At 39.9% G+C, this 19,772-nt stretch overlaps 1 protein-coding gene across 1 annotated transcript; it reads left to right on the top strand.

The window, feature by feature from the left end:
* Window positions 1–2,276: 2,276 nt before the first annotated feature.
* On the top strand, window positions 2,277–19,000 carry ppp1r16a (protein phosphatase 1, regulatory subunit 16A). Its single transcript, XM_061064089.1, has 11 exons — window positions 2,277–2,357; window positions 11,351–12,402; window positions 12,946–13,016; window positions 13,993–14,138; window positions 14,702–14,805; window positions 15,928–16,052; window positions 16,218–16,343; window positions 16,430–16,505; window positions 16,724–16,853; window positions 16,957–17,119; window positions 17,214–19,000. Exons 2-11 carry the CDS (start codon window positions 12,153–12,155, stop codon window positions 17,751–17,753), a joined length of 1,731 nt encoding a protein of 576 aa, XP_060920072.1. The 5' UTR covers window positions 2,277–2,357; window positions 11,351–12,152; the 3' UTR covers window positions 17,754–19,000.
* The last annotated feature ends 772 nt before the right edge of the window (window positions 19,001–19,772 follow it).

Raw genomic sequence — 19,772 nt, 5'->3', positions numbered from 1 at the left:
CCTACATTTTATACATTTGCTCCTTAAAAAAAATAGAGTAGAGAGAGTGTGGAATGACATACAGGTAAGTAGCCAGAGATTGGAACCAGCGCCGCCAGCTTGAGGGACTATATCCTCCATTTATGAGGTGCAAACTAAACACTGGGACATGAAAGCTCCACAAAAGTTAACATTAGAACTATTTCTTCAGGATAAAGAAATTCCTATGAAAACTGGTACCTGTTGATTCTGTTGACCAGTCATAACTACATTTTTGAAAACCATTTCCCAATTCAATATCTTGAAATATTACAGGACCCATGTTTAATAACACAACTTGAATCAACACATAGATGTAAACAACGTCTTCTGGCCCATCTACAGAACCATCAAGGCCCACCAGTGACAAACAGCCCACACTTTGGTAAAAACTGCTGTAGATTATTCTGAATACTAATGGAAATATGCCTTGCATTTAATTGCAGTAAACGCAGATATTTTAAAATGGATATATAACCTTCAAATTGGGGCATTTAAACCTGAACTATAGTATGTCTAGCTTGGTTGGCATTTCACAGGGTTGTCTTATTGTGTTATCATTATCTTAAGTTATGCTGACGGCTTAATACTCTAAGTGCTGCTTATCTTATTATCCTGAATATTTCCTCTTTACGTCTGTGCAGTGCCTCTGCAGTGTTGGTTGCCAGTTTGAGTTTGACTGCAGGGGTCAGCAGAACACAGTTATCATCCCGTCTGTTTGTATCAGCAGCTGATTCTGATGGAGCTTTCTTTGGATCAACAAACTAGTCAAACAACTTAACATCTTAATCACAGTTAATATACTTGGCTGACTATGTTTAAATGATATTTAATGTTATGTCCTCAGGCTGGAGTTGACTACTTTGTGGAACGAGAGTACAACCAAGACGGCAAACACACCCTAACACTGTATTAGAAAAAGTGTTTTATTTTTTGCCAAACCAGATAAACAGTATGAAAGCTGAATACACTCAAGTACACATGGCTGTACAAATACACTCTTAAGCACACATACACACCCCTAACATTGAAAAATACTTTCACCCTGAGGCATGTCATACAAACAATTTTTAATAAGTGTCTTTTCTCATTTGTCATTTGCGCTAATCTATAAATCTTAGTACATAGGTCCTGCAATGACTTCAATTTAGATATTTTAAAGTACTCTTCATTTAGCCTACATTAGCACTTTTTCTTCAAGGTTGCTACAGTTAGTACAGTTTCTGTTTGTGTAATTTATATGTTTTAGAATCAGAATCAGTAGGCCGATTGGGGTTTCCTGCCTTGTGTTTAATTGTTGTTGTTGTTGTTTGGTGCATCACAGTAAACAGAAATAACAGGGAATAACACTAAAGCACAACAAGAGTTCTCCTACTCTTGAAAAACTTATAGGAATAAAATAAAAAAAATAAAAAAAATAAAGGAAATTATAGAAAATATTAACAATACATCCATAACTTGTATAAAAAAACAATAGCCTAGGCCAGTGTTTCTCAAATGGGGGTACATGTACCCCTAGGGGTACGTGGGAGTACTACAAGGGGTACGTGACAAATGTGATTTGAGAAAAGTTGCATCACAACAAGCCAATTAATTATTTAAAGGAAAATCCATACACTGATTTAAGACTTTATTAACAGCATTTGCTCTCTATGCGACATCAAATAGGGCACTATTTCCAACTTGAGGATATTCATTTATAATATAGCTGTATGTGCAGAGCCGCTCCAACCAGAGGGCCTCCGTCTGTTGACGTGAATTGTTCAGCGAGCAAGCAGATAAGTTCGCATGCTAAAAAAAAAAGAGCGCAGCCCGGAAGATAAAAAAATGAACAGGTTGTTGAAACGAGGTAACGAATCAGCTGCTGAAAATGAGGTGGAAGATGAAAAATATTATTGGGGGTACTTGGCTGAATAAAAATTCTGAAAGGGGGTACACAAGCCAAAAAAAAGTTTGAGAATCCCTGGCCTCGGCTACTTTGTACAGAATATGAGATATGTTGCAAATGCATTGTATGAAATACTGAGGAAATGTTCTAAGCTCTTTGTAGATGTTCCTATTTTCTGGGTCTGTTGAATTTCCAGACATGTTTTATGTGTGTGCACCTTTGAAGGCTGATATGGAAACATTCACATGAATTGAGTGGACACATTGGGGGGAAGAAGGCAAACAGTGGCGCCCTCTGGTGGAGGCTTTTCAGCGGGAAGAGAGGACGCAGGTCCGGTTGTTATGGTGAAGCATTTCCCCAGAGGGCTGGTCAGAGAGCCGGAGGAGGAGGAGAGGAGGACAAGCAGCTGATTCAGTTTCACTAACGCAGCTCAGGAGCGACTACTGAACAGGTAAGATATTCACACATTTGTTTCCAACAGAGTATGTTGTTATCTTGCACCTTCGCTGTAACTCAGGTAAAGTGAGTTGTCGTTAAGAAACGTAACTGTCACCACACGAGCTGCCGTGTAGCTGAAAGGTGAGCTAACCTGAAGCTACGGTGACGTTAGCATGACAAAATGTTTTCGCTTCTTTAGTGTTCTTACAACTTGTTTTTACCAAGTAAGAGTCGCCCCTATTGGATAAACACCGCTGGTATTAACTCTATCTTTACACTGGTGAATGGAGCCAGGTAGCTTAAATGAGCTGCTGTCGTTACCTGTCAGACAAGCCACCTGTTGAGCTCGTGTGTTGACTGCCAGGTGTGTTAGCTAATCGGCTGCTCATACTTAATCCTGCGCCGTGTTGGACAACAAGAAAGTAACACATCCCGATATAAATACCATTTGAAACTTATATACTTTGATCAAAATGTTAAAGTTAAAGTAACATGGTAGTTATCGCCTTTACAGTTTAATGTAATCCATTAGAGGTTAGACAACACAATCAAAACATCAGATGTGTAATGACTGATATCTACTTTTACATTACAAGCTGAAGTACATTGAAAATTATTAATATTGCATAATGCCATCCAATTCTATAGTATAGGGATTTTATTGAATTATTAGCATGCAGCTCCTCCATGTTTGGTGATTAGGTCAAAAAATATAACAGAAACTTTGTTGTCAAATACATTTTCCATACAGAATTAAAGCAGCTCAGGGCTCCAGTGAGGTTGTACAGTACAACATGCTGGTGTGGCAACTATTGGTATCTTCTATAGAGTTGAAACAAGCGGCTTGTTTGATTAATTGGTAAGCCAGTTGATAGAAAATGAATCTCGATCCCAATCAATTATATGTCTAACAAAAATGTAAATCACTCTTTGGCTCCAGTTGCTTTGGTGTCAGGATTTGCAACTTTTACTTGTTTTATATTGAAGTTCACTTTATCACATCATAATCATGTATCGTGACAGATTTTTCAAAGACACAAGAAAAAGTAATAACTAGTAGTTGTCATTGATCTTGTTTGTCCTGATGTTGTTTACCTCTTGATTACTCAGTGACTATTTGAGTTTAACATGACCATATTGTTAACCTAAATAAACTCGGTCGTCTATTTTTGTCAAGCCAGCCTTGCTTGTGTTGCTTCACGAGTATTACCATGTGTGGTCAAAGTACTTCTTCAAGGCATTTCCTGAGTGGTCAAATATTTGCAGGTTTCCTAATACAGACCAAGATTAGCCGGTGGATATGCAGTGTAACAGAACGAACACAGTCAGGAGGAGATCACTAAAAGGTTAGATATAATTTCAACAGTGTACTTATAATTTAATGGACTGTAACCCTGGTGGTCAGATTGCAAGGAGGCACATTAACTGAACTTAGATTCATGTTAATTGGATCATAGATCAACTTAACAAGCACTTTAATAGTAACTAGTAAGAAATCTGAACCCAGTGAGAAATTTGAGGTTATCATTGTAGAAATATTTTTTGCCCATTCTTATTTTTCTTCATGATAAAAGGTCAAACATTTTGTTCAAAAAGTTTGGCTCTCTCCTCTACATTCCTTCTTTCGGAAACTCCCTTTTATTTTTTCTCCATCTTTTCCCATTGAGGTATATCTCCACCTTTCATTCTTATTAAATGTGTGAGATCCTGCAGGTGGATGTTACAGTATACATCATCTCATCCTGTGGGATCGATCTAAAGATTCCTTATTCCTCTTTTCCTCTCCACCTCTGTGTCTGCATGATGTGACCCTACTTCCTGCTTTAGGAGCAGTCAGAGGAGTTTACGTAGGCTGTCTCCTCCCCATCCTTCCTCCTTCTCCCCATATTCTACTCTATCTCCTTTGCATTCTTTCCTCCACATCCTCTTGCCCTCTCATTTCATATCCTGTCTTCCAGAAAAAGCAGCAGTAGCAGCTCTGTCTGTTTGTCTTTATAACCCCAAATCTGTTTGCAAACCATTTCCAAATCCGTCTCCTTCGTACTACATGCACGCACACTATCTGTTTTTCCCCCATAAGCTCTTTCTCTGGCTCTGCCCTGGCTACACTGGCATTACTGAAATTGCTGAGTGATTATACGAAGCAGCTCAAACCATTACACATGACAGGACTTAATGTGGCCATTTTTTTTCCAAGTAGAACACCCTCCTGCTTTCTTTTGCAGTCGTTCTGTTCAGTGCTTCCTTTAGGAACTGAAAAAAAGTTCTTTCACTTTTAACCAGAGCCAAATGGTTTTCTTTGTTTTGTTTCATTGAATACTAATCAACAAGCAGATTCAGCTGAGCTCCACTTTAAAATAAACCCAAGTGGCACAGAAACATAAATAAACTTCCTTTCTGTGTATTAGGCAGGCAAGGCCACTTGGCATTTGTTCAGATAGCAGACGGGATCATTCCTGAACCATCAAGCTGTATTGACTCAGCATTGTTTGATTCAATGAAAAGCAACAAACAGCTGACTAATGTCATCCCATGATGGTAAACCATGAATTTAGCACAAAGCACAAGTTGCCTATTTCTCAAGCGTAGCCAGATTTAAGGCTGAGCAGAAGTTTTAGCTAGTGTATTATTTAAAGTTCAGTCACAAGCTTGTATACACAGGTACCACCCCCTCGTGTGTGTGTGTGTGTGTGTGTGTGTGTGTGTGTGTGTGTGTGTGTGTGGGGGGGTGTGTGTGTTTTCATAGGGATCTATTCATCCAAGCTGTTGAATGAAAGTTTGTGTTCCTCTGCTGCTGCAGACAGCCCTCCCTGTTAGGTCATTAGGTGGAAAGAGTCAGAAGTCTACAAACGTCAGATTGATGCAGGGACATTTTTCCAAACACACAATATGTAAAGTCACGTTCCGTGCCATGCTGGAGTTTGTACTATACCAGTGATCTCACCTCGTCTTTTCCCGTCTGTCTGTTCTCTGTCTGACTCAGAGAATCACAAGGTTTTCACATAGTCACAGCCACCAACAAATTCCTCATGTGTGCAGGGGTTTTATAAGAATCAAGTGTAACCAGACTAGTGCACTGCTCAAATTTGAAGTTTCATCCACTGATGGCAGACAACAAGTTCTCTCTCAGCCTGTTGGACTAGCAGGTATGGACTATTGATTTAAGTGCATATCTTGTGTTTATTTTAAGTATACTTAAAATATTTTTGACCGGGCTTAATGTGCTAGGAGCTAAGATAATCTGTTGCCTGTAGGTGTCCACTCTTGGTACCAGTTTGCTGCATGTGAATGAGGTGTAGTAGGCTGATTAGTGTCAGACTGCACGCTGAGACTGACTGAGCTGCTAGACTGTCACACCAAGACAGCCACCTTATGCTGAGAGGATCTTTAACCTGTTTTTCTCTTTCTTACCACATCCTAGCCTCCTTTACCCTGTTTAGCTCTGTCCAAATGATGGCCATCGGCTACAGTATGGAGGAGCATGCTCCTTTCAGACACAGTGGACTGTAGGGTTCAAGATAGGGTAAAATTAATAGAGACTTTAAAAACTCTTGTGCTAAATATTCCTTTGCACAAGGGGAACGGTAGAGGGAGGAGACAAAACAAGGTGACTGACTTACACTTTTACTGACTTACAGATTTTAACAGCAAGTACACAAAAACTTACCTGTAGCCACCTGAAGTAAGCATCCCCCATAACTTGTCATGTTATTTTATGTTTTTCTTGTATCTGTTAAATTATCATAGACAAGGCACTGACATAAATTAGGTCTGTACGATATGAGAAATTATGCAACGTCCAACTGCATTGGTCAAATATTGTGATAAATAAACAACAGAGTGCACATAAGCTAACTCACAGATTAACTCATTAACTGTGATTCAACATGTCCACCCTGATTCCAAAATAAATCCAAAAAGTTTTTGGTTTTTTTTGCAGTTGGCACCAATTTATCTGAGAGTAGCTGACAGCTAGCTCACGCTTTATCTAACGGCATTACAGTGGTGTGAAAGCAAAGCAGTTTTACTCAGGCCTCCATCCAATAGTTAAAATGTGCGCATGCTGAGTGAGAAACCATTGCTTTTTTTCGAAAAATATTTTTCTAATTCCCTGCAAAAAAATTAGACTTTTGCAATGTGTTTGTTACAAAAGCTCATATCACATTAACAATGAAATTGTGTTTAATTGTGCATCACTTTAGAATGTCCTGAACAGCAAACACATCAATGCAACCTGTCTTTGATGACATGCACGCTTTCTATGACCCTAACTCGGGTCAGTAAAGTTACTATTAGGCGGTAAATAAAACGTCATCATGATGTATTCAAATGCACATCAAGATAAGAAAATGTAGGTTTTGGCAAGAAAAATAGTTGATTGGAGGATACACTTATTTTGTCAGTATGGACAAAACATACAAAATCGTTATGTTCCTTTATAAATTTGACCCTTTTTGTTCAGGCTCCTTTATTGGCTGGTGGTGAGACCAATAAGTGCCACACAAACCTCTGAAAGAATTGAAGTGCTTGAAGTTGGGAGCTTAGATCCATTTAAGTAATATTCTGTGTGAGGATTTGTTAGGGGTTGAACATTTTTGATTACAGCTTGTCATATTTGAATCAAGATGAAAGCAAGGGGGGGAGGGGTGTTGGCACATGCAGTTATGGAGGTAGAGTTCTGCTTTAAGAAGAGTGTGTACCCAGATCTGTTTTCCAGTGATGGAATTGGTGGATCATAGGCTAAACAACAAATGTTTGTTTGGATCTGTTTCGGCTTTATGGGCAGACTGAACAGTACTAGCAGTCGTACTGTCTGATCCTCAGCTCCATTCCCCATATACCCCACACTGATTGGCTTAGGCTCAGATGTGAGTTGTCTGTCTCACTTTGCTGAGACAGCTAATCAGGAAACATTGACCTTTGCCCTGTATGTGTGCGCATGTCAATGTATTATGAGTGGGACAATGAGTGAATCCTTGTAAGCATGACTTCACTTGTAATCCTACTACACAGCCCTTTTATCCTTTTAAATCTCATGTTATGTAACGAGTAGCCTAATTACTATTACTGCTGACCTAATGACCTGTCAGATGATTTTAATGGAGCCACATTCTATAAACATGAAGGCTTGTCTAAAGTAACAGTGTAACAGGTGTAATCAAATTCAGCTTCCTGACACAAACCCCATTTGAAAAAGAAAGAAATTCAGAGAGTCTGTCTTTTAAATGCATGTCTACACAACACCTTGTTTTTACAGTGAGCTCACAGTGAAAACAGCACTACCAAGTGAGCACAGATCGTACCGTTCCTTGAAGGGTGGACACATACAGTAAACCGGTTTTATTGTCATGATCACATGAGCTTTAGTCGGCACCAAAGTAAGAATAGATGGTAACAATAGAGAAACATGAATCGTCTGCCCAGAATGTAGATTAAAAAAAAGTACATACTGTGGTCTCTAAGCATATTTATGTTTTGATGTGAAGTTAGATTGAGGTCTTTCAAAATCAACACCTAATTGTCCAATTTCACATAACATTACAAATCAGAGTAAGGTCATATTACAGATACAAATTAGACATACTATATCTGTGAAAGGTGTTTAAATAAAGGCCTTCATGGTTAAAATTCCTGCCCCTGGACATTGGAAATGTCTTGTTTGCAAAAAATAATAAAGCTTGCACAACTCCAGAAAAGTACAGAGCAACAGATGTAGCCAATATTAAATCAAACAAATTTTTCTTTAACTTATAAAGTCTGATGTGAACAATAAAACATGAATCAAATAAAGCCTTATGGAAATAAGTCATTTTATAAATGAGGGTAATTGTGAGCCACACAATACCAACGTATAAGACTGGGATCTTAATTCCACTGATCTTTCTGATCATGTCTGGTATTATCCTACTAATACAGCAGTTAAGTTCCTGCAGGGATTTCGCCTATTACTCAAATCCTCTCTCCCTTTAAAGCCCCTTAAAATACCGCAAAACATGCTTCCTTTTTGCTGGTTAACAATGGTTGAAAACACTTACAAAAAAGTAGAAAATTATAACTCAAGGATTTTTTCTGCTAACCTTTTAAAATGAATACGAACTTCATGTAAAATTATGTAACCTTTTCCTTTTAGAAGGAAACTCATTCAATGGAAAGTTGGCATTATGTATGAAGCTAAGTCTTGTCAGCCATGTCTCAGCATCAACACATGAACATTATGTCCAAGTTCATGTGTGTATTGTTAAATAGCCTAATGATCCTTGTAGTGGCCTGCCAGAGGGGGCATTAAGTTATTACCTCAATCCGAGGAAATCCTTACATTGTAGTTAGTGACAAAGGGTAAGAGGTCAGCAATGCTAAAAATAGAAAGGTGGGACAAAAAAACAGAAGTCAAGAGACATTGAAGTTGGAAGGCTAATGGAAATGGTACCGCAAAGGTTTAAATACGTATGTTAATGGGCACGCTGTAATCCAGCTCCTCCATGATGGCACATCCATATCTGCGGTTGCAAGAAGGTTTGGTCAGAAACATGAATGCCAGTAGCCTGCCGGAATTCATTTTGCAGGGCTCTGGCAGTGCTCCTCCTGTTTCTGAGACCATGCTGGGTCACAGAAAACCTTGCAACCGACATGGTGTGCCATCCTGGAGGAGCTGGACTACCTGTGCAACTTTATGGTAGCCTCATGTCACCAGTAGTGACAAGGACACTAGCGGAACACAAAATTAAAGAGGAATCAGTCAGGAAGGATAAAGAGATTTTTCTTTGGCCACCACATGCAAAACCATTCCCTTTTTGGGGGTTGTCTTGCTATTGCCTTTCCGTTGCATCTGTTGTTACTCTCATTTGCACCAAAGCAGGTGAAATTGATCCACAATTGTGCAGTTCTGTCAGAGGCTCCACACTTTGCCAATGTGTGGAGACGGCCTGGAGCTATTTACACTTTATGAGGATGAGAGTTTTGTTTTTACTTCAAGTTGTGCTGTCTTGCTCTTGACGTCCGTTCAGGGAGAAAGCTTTGTTTTAATGGATGAAAAAAAAGTTATTTTTAATGTGTGGGGCTTAAATTAATTAAATACATTAATGTTACCATTCCTCTAACTTAAAGCAGTGTTTATTATTCTGAATGTTTAAAGGTTCTATATGTAACTTTTTACATGTATAAATCGTTTTTTATCGCCCATTAATAAACGGTTAAAGGCTTTATATGCGATTTTTTGATCCAGCAGATGTCGCCCCTTGAGCACCAGCATGAAACCAAAACAACTTGCGCTGCATTGTTGTGTTAGCATGCTAATGCTAGCAATCTTTATTATGCTCGTATCTTCACACTGCATGTAAATTTACCCGAAATGACCGTGATCTAGAAACACTTACGTGACATTCAATTAAGCAGTGAGTACAGTATGTTATTCTTCTTTTCTCTAGTCCCTCAATTAAACAACTTGTATACGCGAGGGGATGAGCCGGCCGGACCACTTACCTCCTCTGTAAACATTATGCCGGTATATATCCAGTGTTTTGCGGCGGATGATGATGCTCTTTTGTGTACGTACGAGCACGTATGACGAACGGCCTGCGGTATCACTACAAACGCAGTATTTTTGAAAGTTACATATAGCCCCTTTAACGCAAATGGTCAGAATTTGTGTGAGTGTAAGCAGGATTGGACAAGCATGGTGCGGGTTGGATTATGACACACACTACGGGAGCGAGTGGAAATGGTCAGAAATCCACGCGGAGCAGGCAGGGGGTAGGATTCAGAAAACAGTCCAGCGCAGGGCTCTAATTCAGTGTTCCTTTAATTTTGGATAAGTGTATTTTTATTGAGAGATGTTTATCCAAACTGTTTATCAATTGATTTTGGCTCTCACCCCTTCTTGCATAACCAATGTTATCTATCTTTAAATACGGATGCTGGTTTGTCTCCTTACACCTAAAATATAGTAGACACTTATTACCTTAGTATTTAGTGTAAGCTCCATTTGATCACTTTTTTAGCATGGAATAAACCTGGCCTGCACTATACACTTTTATGCACCTGCCACACACCAAAGGAAAGAAAACAATGCTACATCCCTGCTCCTTTTTCCTTCCTAATACTGAGACCTTAACCTGAGTATTGGCTGATATAGAGCACCCCTCTGATATTAGTGTGAGAATATTTGTTTATTCTTGTGTCTTCACATTGAGAGTAATGTAAAAATAATTAAATAAGTCTTATTCCTTGGGTGTGAAAGCATACCAAGCCAATAAAATGGATTGTGATACTTGCTGTTACCTTATTTGTTGATAAAGAACCATACTTAGTTTTTTTTTTTTACCATACATAAAACATTTCTTTGAATCTGTGGCTTTTATCTCACTGGGATGAATATTAAAGAGGAACAGGATGAATGTGATCCTTTATGACTCATGCTGACTTTGCATGTGTTCCAATCAGCTGATTTATGGAGCTCGTTGGTCTACCACCTCCCACCCTGTTATGTAGCTTGCTGCTTGCTGCAGTAGCTCTGTGGCCCAGGACTTCACTCTTGTCAGTCACTCTCTCTATCTCTGTGAGTGCCTCTCTTTGACCTTCCTCTCAGCGCTCACAGGCCCAGCCCTAAATTATAAATGAGTAGCCTGGAAAGAGGTGTGTGTGTGAGCGTGAGCCATGTAACTCACCTGGGAAGTTAACCAAAGGTAAGGAGAGGGCTGACCGAGGTTAGCAAGGTTAGTACTTTTCACTGAAACATGTCACAAAGCAGCGTTTTAACCTCGTTCACATAACATCCGTCTCTGAGTTTCTCCATATGTGTATGCCACAAAAAGAAGTGTGTGTCAGGCTGCAGGGTGTGTCAATCATTAATGAAAAGCGTCCCACCATCTCAGGTTTCCTTCAGGAGAGGAGTGGGAGAGGAGGGCATAGGGGGAAGGAGCTCAGGGGTTAAAGATAACAGGATTAGGAGAGCAGTGTATGTACATTATACTGTAACACAGCACTCCCGTTTTCTCTCCCTGTCCACAGCTGCAGACAGAAGACAATGTTGTCAAGCAGCGACACCTTCATATGCAGCTTTCTTTCCACTGAAAACCTGCTGGAAAGTGCATCAACAACAAAACAAGTTGACTTTTAAATTGTCTCCCCTCAACAGCAAGCAATATTTGAATCCTCTCTTTCTGCATCAAGTAACGCAGATGTTGTGTTACTGGTGTAGATGCCCCCTTTTATCATCACAACTTAACTTCTAAATTCTCAGAAGACTTGCCTGTCTGATGGACTTTGGACATACAGTTAGCAACTCCTTGGATTACAAACTGAGAAGAAGCACCTAACCCGGAGATAAGCTTGAATCTTTCCTTTCGTCCCCCTGGTGGATTACTATTGATATGGATGGGAGGACTGACAGTTGGTCACAATCCACAGCTTGGATAATTACGTTTTGGATATATTTCTCTCACCTTTTTTTCAAGGCACCTTAAGAGTTATCATCTATAAAGATGGGAAAGAGACATTGCAACTACTTCACATGCTGCTGTCTTCTAAAATCATGTAGATATCTGCCATCTGATTGCACAACATAAGTTGTTTTTTCACTGTACTTGACATTTTTTGTTTGCTTTTTTAATGGAAAGTCAATTTTTCAGATAAACTGAATTATTTTTGTGCTGTCCCACAGGCCCTAACATAGGCCTGTTTGGCCTTACAGAAGGGCCTCTTTCAGGGGGCACAAGGGAGGCATATGAGAAATCTGAAAACCTAAACTTCATTTGAAACAAACAGGAACAGGAAAAAAAGCCACAGTGACAGTTCTTAGTGTGGTGGTGGCATGGCAGCAGAACACGGCGAGCTGCTGGCTGAGATGGCCACCGTAGGGCGCCTGAGCGCCACAGAGCGCCTTAAGCATGCCCAGAAGCGCCGCGCTCAGCAGCTGAAGTCATGGGCACAGATGGAGAAAGATGCTACCCGAGGGTCAAGGGCCAAAGCAGACAAGAAGAAGAAGGCACGGACCACCAAAGTTAAGTTTCCTAACACAATCACCCTGCTGGACGCTGCTGCACGATGTGACCTGGACGAGGGTTAGTGGAATAATGCATACAGACACTCACCAATACACACAGAAAATCACATTAGTGGGCCAAATGAATGATTAGTCAGCCAATTATTACTATTGAGGGATATCAGATACTCCAGTTCTGGGATATTCTATTCTATTTAGCCAAGCGGCCACGGAGGTCAAGGGAAACTGTGACGGCTTCATTTGATTTAATTGAGTTCAATTGACCTATTTGACTTTCTGCTACGAACACCCTCATTAGAGGCATGCAAGGTGCTCTATTCAACATGGAATTCAAAGAGAGTTATTTATGCATAATTTATCCATGATACGTCACACTTTCTTTTTACAGTCAAGGCTTTTTTTTATCAGTTTAGCAGCAGGATCAGGGCTAATTATATCTGCAAATCTTTTCAGTTTATTGTTAACAGACACACAATGGATTTAATCTTTTTATAGACACATACACAATGTACCAAGTGTTGTAATGTTGTGGAAAGGACTCTGCCCAGGGGGTCAGTTATGATTCTGTATCCATGTGTGTGGGTTTTTATGCTTCTTCCAGTGAGGGAGCTGTTAAACAGCGGTGTCAGCCCAGATCTGGTCAACGAGGATGGACTCACAGCCCTACATCAGGTATACACACACAGGGATACTTCACCCATTTGCATTAAGCTTTGTATCATTAGAAACCTGCTAGTATTTTTGAATGGTCGTGCATCCCGCCCTCATTTTTCCCTGAGATGGGAAATCTTTGTATTTCTGAGTCTGAAAAGGAGCTTCCAGTGACGCAAAATGACGTCACTGGAAGCTGTTGCAGTTAGCGGAGTGAAACTACAACGCTAGTTCCTCATATTTTCAACCACTGAAACTACAGACCAATCACAGATCAGTGGGTGGGAACTCACTCCCAGAATCGAAACTTAACGTCCGCCATATTGCTTGGAAGCTTTGCTAACAGGCTCTATGGAGAAAGCTGATTTCAATGGGTGAAGTATCCCTTTAAATTTAAAATTAATTAAGATTAAGTTTGGAATACATGAAGATTGCATTGGAATTGTTTATAAGCATCTAAAAGGTTTCCCAATTATTTTATAGGATTTTAAGAGTTAATAAAGAATTAAGAATCATGTTCACTTATTTTACCAATTTGACCTTTCTTATGACAGCTTTAACTCAGAGAGAAACAAATCTCCACAAAAAATGTATATTTACAGTACTTTATATTAAGGAATCCCTCCTCCACTGGGACCTCGTCTAGTCAGTCCCACTTTTCCCCCCACTACGACACCCATGATTTAAACTGACTTATTTTTCCTCTTCACATGTTACCAAATACACATGCTACTCCAAATTCACGAGACGGGTATTTGTGTGCACAGAGAGCTCTTTATAAAATCAGGTGACTCTGCTCTACCTCTTGGAAAACTCTTTGTTTACACAGCAGAAGGCTGAGCGTTGCATGCAAATGAGCATGAGCCAGTGTATGAGTTGCCATCAATTTTAATACCTACAGCAAGTTTTCTACTGTTGTTCATGCATGTTTTTCACTCCCTTTTTCAGTCATGTGAATATGAATTTATAAATACCTACATTTGCTCCTTTTCCTCAGTGCTGCATTGATGACTTTGTGGATGTAGTGCAGTGTCTGTTGGATGCCGGTGCCTGTGTGAATGCCTGTGACAGTGAGCTGTGGACACCGCTGCATGCTGCTGCCACCTGTGGACACACTGGGCTGGTGCAGCTCCTGATTCAGGCGTGAGTTTTCCCATGACTAAAACCGTTTACACTCTCTTCAGTCTCTGCACTGTTGTGCACCCTTTATAACATTGAGAAGTTTGTTCAGCTCTCTTATCTGTTAAATCATTTTTATTGTTTGTAAGATGCTAGATCTTATACTTTAGTCACAAATCTGTAGTTTTGTATTTAAATTCAGCCAGTATAAATATCACTCCCTAGCGACGAAGAGACTAACACTCCCACAACACACAGCAATGGCAAGTGTAGCTGCTTTACATAAATGATGCAAATATGGCTGCAGCTTGACTCTAAAAGCACTTGGCTAGTAGATGAATATTATTTTTTTTCCCTCTGTATGTTTCTCTTTTTCCCACTGTCGTGATGCTTTTGATGTTGTGTGAAGCACTTTGAATTGCCTTGTTGTTGAAATGTGCTATATAAAAAAACTTGCCTTGCCTTGAGTGGTTGAGTATATCAGGGTGTGTCACTGCATATAACTTTAATACAATTGTTTTTGCATATGTGTGCGTGTTTGCATGCTTGTGTGTGTGTGTGTGTGTGTGTGTGTGTTTTACTTCCAGTGGGGCTGACCTTCTGGCTGTCAACGCAGACGGTAACATGCCCTATGACCTCTGTGAGGATGAGGCCACTCTTGAGCTGCTGGAGATGGTTATGGCTGAACAGGGTCAGTAAACTGAGACAAATCAGACCCATAATACAATACGTTTTAGTTTCTCCACCTGAAACATTCCTCGAAAGAGAAGTAGTTATCAATGAAAAAGTATACATTTTTGGTAGTAGATACAAACTCTATATCAGAGACGGTCAAGAAACTGAGCTGGTATCTTAAAGAAGCTTCAGTTTTTAAGAATGGCCAGCTGTCTGTAAAGGCTCATATCCAGTTTGCCACTGAAAGCTGAAGGTATTCACAAGATTTTACTTTAAAACGAGTCTTACTTCTGTATTTTTACCTGCATAGCCATTCGGAGCAACATTTCCATCTACTTATCCTCTCTCTTAATCCTGAAGGTGGGAAATTATAGACCTTTTGTTCTTTCAACATTATGCAATGTGCTGTTCCAAAAGTCTGAACTGAATAAGTGACGAAAGCTTTAAGATTTTCTGCACCTACACAGAGGTCTTAATTTAACACTGTGTCTGTTAAATAGTGGTGCCTAAGGCAGGATAGGCACTGGGCTATGAGTTATCTTTGGGTTTTTAAACTTGTATCTTAAGAACCTGATGTTATTTATCACTTCTTTTTCTGTTCATTAATATTACATTTTTTAAATATGAATATCGTTAAATGTTGTCATTTTATAGTTGCCGCATGTGTGAAGAGCCCAAGACAAATTTCTCACTTTGTGGAAAATAATAAATCTTGAAAGTTTCAAATATAGTCATCATTGAAACACATTCAATCATTTTGTGAAATCTGTTGAGTCTAGTGTTCTTTAACCTACTGAAGGACTTTGCTCGTTTATTGTTCAAAATATGTCGTATCTTTGGCCAGATCTCCTTTTTAAAAAGATCTCTGATCTCAATGTGACAAACCTGGTTAATAATATTTACATTAAAAGATGAAGCTCTTAAGTAGCATTTCTTTGATTGTAATTTGGTTCTTTGAGCTCAAAAACATTTTGAAGATGCCCCAGAAGAAAAATTATATACGGGAGAAAATGAAGCATTCTCCTAATGTGTCAGTCACATTTGATATCAAGTGTTACACACTGATGACTCTGACAGATATGCTCTCACACTGATGGTGTCTGTGTGCTAACTGGTATCATATCTTTTGTTTGTGTAGGTATAACTCAGGACCGTATAGATGAATGTCGAAGGGCTAAAGAGGCAGCCATGTTGACTGACATTCAGGCTCTGGTTCAGAGTGGAGCGGACTTAAATGCTCAGGATGATAATGGAGCTACACTGGTGAGAGAGATGAATGTCTTTTAGGAGGTAGATTTGGATGGGACAGGTTGAGGGCTTTGAGCGCATTTGTGATATCGGAGTACATTCAAGTGTGTGTGTGTGTGTGTGTGTGTGTGTGTGTCTGTCAAACACTTAAATACAAAATGTTAAATTATCGTCCAACAGCTCCACACAGCGGCTGCTAACGGCTACATATCTGTGGCGGAGCTGCTGCTTGAGCACAGGGCTCAGGTGGAGGTCAAGGACAGTGATGGCTGGACGCCGCTACACGCTGCCGCCTGCTGGGGACAAGTGAGTGCGGCAAACCAACCAAGACACACAAACCTTGCACCCTTCTATTTAGCCCATCAAAAGTGTTTTGTGTTTTATTTTCATAGATCCAAATGGTGGAACTGTTGGTGGCGCATGGAGCAAGTTTAAACACAAAGTCTGTCCTGGAGGAGACTCCTCTGGGTGAGAAAATGACGGCTTTTTAGTCCTGTATCACGTTTTACTTAAATAATTTCAATAGCAGTGTGTTACACCTTTGGATTATAATACTATTCCATAATAATACAACTCCTGAGTTTTGATTATTGAACCCAGTTCTTGAAAGTATTCATTGATAGCTCTCTTATTAGGATCTTTCCACTTCTACCATCTCTATCTGACCTTTGCTGCTGCTCTTTCAGATGTGTGTATGGATGATGAGGTCAGAACCAAACTGATGGATCTGAAGCACAAACACGATGCCATCATGAAGAGTCAGGACCGGCAGAAAGGCACGCTGCAAAGACGAGCTTCCAGTGCCGGCAGCAGAGGGTGAGAGGGGACTTCACGGGTGGATACAGAAGGGTGAAAAATAAGATATTGGTGCTGTTAAGTCCTTTACTCATCTCTCTCTCTCTACTGTTTGTGTATACAGTAAAGTGGTGCGTCGTGTCAGTGTGAATGAGCGCTCCAGTTTGTATCGACGAGAGCATCACAAAGAGGCCATGGTGTGGCAGGAGCGAGGGCGGCAGCCAGAACCACAGGACGACGACGAGGACAGACAAACGGACAACGAGCTGCACCAGCATGCCACCATGGTAAGTTTTGGACATTTTTAAAGAGTATTTCTTTTAATGTTTTTATTCAATTTTTATAGGTTTGAAGCTAATCAATCTAACATGTGGTCCTCAGGTTTCTGGTGGAGAAGCCACGTCCTGTTTAGAAGAACTGGAGGCTGCAGACAGGAAAATAATGTCCAGTCTAGGTAATGGTGGGACCTCTGTTTCTCTGGCCTCCTCTGTACCAGGAGAGCTTTGGAGTGGTGGGGGTCTCATGGATCGCAGTGCCTCCTATCAGCTCAGCCCTGCGTCTGGAGCCGGGTTTGGATCTGGTTCTACAGACAGGGAGGGGGCAGACAATATGACTCGGGAGAAATCTCACCACACCCTTGCTGATCTGAAACGCCAGCGGGCAGCTGCCAAGCTCAATAAGTACCCAGCACCTCAACCCCCCCTGCCCCCCACTGTAGAGGAGCAACCTTCGGTTCCAGCATCTGAGGTGACATCAACTCAGGCCCAGCCAGAGGTCCAACTGGGCCCCATCCCAGTAGAGGAGGTCTCCCCAAGTCAGGTGTACTTCACCTCGGCTAGCGGAGATCCTCCACTACTGAAACTTAGAGCACCTGAGGAGGAGCAGGCGAGCAATAAGGAGCCGTGCTGTGGACTCATGTAGACCTTTTCACACTCACACACACACTTAACTGCCTACAGAGTAGAAAACTGGCAGTGTTACACTCCAAAGTGGCAAAAAGCATATAAAAAAAGACATGCTTGAAATGAATCTTTAAAGATTGTAGGTTAAGGCCACATGCCAATAACAGATGGATCCAAACAACATTTCAATGGACTGAGATGCGATCTTTGTGCTTATTCTACCCTGGACCCTATGATCAATACAAACTTCACACTAAAGGTCTTAGGACTGCTCTTCCTCTTGGAGAGAATTTATGGATCTTTGCATGTCAGGTGTTCACTTCTGACGCAGGAGAAATAGAGATTCCAGTGTTCAAATCACAAACAAAGCTTTACTTTTCATTGTTCATTAATTAACTTATTTCATTTAACTCCCACCAACAGTAGACATTTCACTGAAAAAGCTCTGAATCATGTTTAAGTTGAATATTTATGCAAAGCTGAATGAAATCAATCTGCAGTTTTTTAAAATAATAATGGTAAATGTTGTCTTTACTGGGCGCTATGAAGGGTGTATGTCTATCCTGCAAACATTTACATAATAATCAAGAGTTTTTTGTGGTTGGGAGAGTGCTTGCTCATTGCGGTTTCAGTTTACATTGTTGCTACTCTGAATTTACATATACACAATGACATGAACAAGGAATGTGTCCTTAAAATACCTTTCTCATAAACTGAAAATTTAATTATTTTTCCAGTGCACAAAAAGTCTACATTTCAATATTTGTAATGGTGCAATTTGTAAATTGAGTGGTTGTCTATAAAAGAACATGAGCTAATCTATATTTAAATCAGTGGATGATAACTCAACCTTTCATTATTGATCTCAGTATTTCAATTTTTCTACCCCTCAAATCACACTTTTTGTTCTAAATCTGAATATGACTAAGCGTGTACATTTCCTGTACCATATTTAAAGATAAGAGTCTAAAGATATTTATCAAAGAGATGATATATTGATTTTTTTGTATCACACCATTTAAACTTGTCATGTGATTATGTGTAAAAAAAATTGTGTGCCTTTAGGTGGCAGATTTGTTATCGTTCTGCAGCGTTTGCACTAAGGTCCGTATGTTAATTTGGTGAGGTGTGGGATAAAATGATGTAAATCTCAGACATTGACTCAAACTTGATGTGCTGTCAATACATTCCAATTTCTCTTTTGCATTTGGTGATTTCTACTGAGCCCTGATTAGAAAAACAAAATATAAAACATGTTTTCAAAAATCTTTTTTTTATTATTATTATTATTTTCATACACATTGTCTCATTTATGGATCTTAGCATTAGAAAACATGTTTATAATGTTTAGAGCATAGACTGTTAATAGTAAGGTTTAGAGATGTATGTCTCCATCTTGTGGTAAAATTGAGCAGTTGCACATTTTACTCACTTGGACTCCCCCATAGCTTTTTCTTTTCCCATTGCGTCATGAAGCCACTCATATCACGCACATCTCAAATGTCACCGCCTGGTCTGATCCATCTGCCAGAGCAGCACATGATCCACATAGTACACTCTACAGTACACTCAAGTTATAAAATGATGACAAGGTTAAAGTGCATGAACCCTTGTTTCAGGTGGTAATAGAGTCATGAGCCTTATAAAACTTGTTTTAGTGTCTTTTGATCATGACGCATTAAACCAGAACTTCAAACATGCACAAACATGTACACAGTTTTTAACTGTATGCAGAATGCTGTGTGGTGTTTGTGGCCTTGATAACAGTTGTGCATTGGGTGTGTTAAAAATGGAACCTGCTTATGTTCAGACATGTTCTGACTGTTAGACAAAGGCTACCCAGCTACTGAGATTGGTTCTATAAATAATCAGATCTACTTTTTTAGTATGTAGACAGCTGCTTCAAAGAATTACCTGTACTTTGATTTTGATCTGTCTCATCAAATGAAGTACGGGTCAAATGGATCAGATTTTGTCTTGAGTTAGGCTGCCAAAATATGCACTTCATGACACACAAAAGTCACAGGGGCATCACATG

This window comes from Labrus mixtus, chromosome 19, assembly GCF_963584025.1.
Source record: "Labrus mixtus chromosome 19, fLabMix1.1, whole genome shotgun sequence".
NCBI classification, from domain to species: domain Eukaryota; kingdom Metazoa; phylum Chordata; class Actinopteri; order Labriformes; family Labridae; genus Labrus; species Labrus mixtus.
The sequence above is the reverse complement of the archived record's forward strand: the minus strand, read 5'-3'. Positions and strand labels throughout refer to the sequence as shown.

What these genes read in the sequence shown, in the direction of transcription:
- ppp1r16a (XM_061064089.1), top strand. Translation starts at nt 12,153, where the DNA reads ATGGCAGCAGAACACGGCGAGCTGCTGGCTGAGATGGCCACCGTAGGG. An exon ending in ATGATAATGGAGCTACACTG is followed by an intron (nt 16,053 to 16,217) that starts GTGAGAGAGATG and finishes ATCGTCCAACAG; the next exon opens with CTCCACACAGCGGCTGCTAA. An exon ending in CTGCCGCCTGCTGGGGACAA is followed by an intron (nt 16,344 to 16,429) that starts GTGAGTGCGGCA and finishes TTATTTTCATAG; the next exon opens with ATCCAAATGGTGGAACTGTT.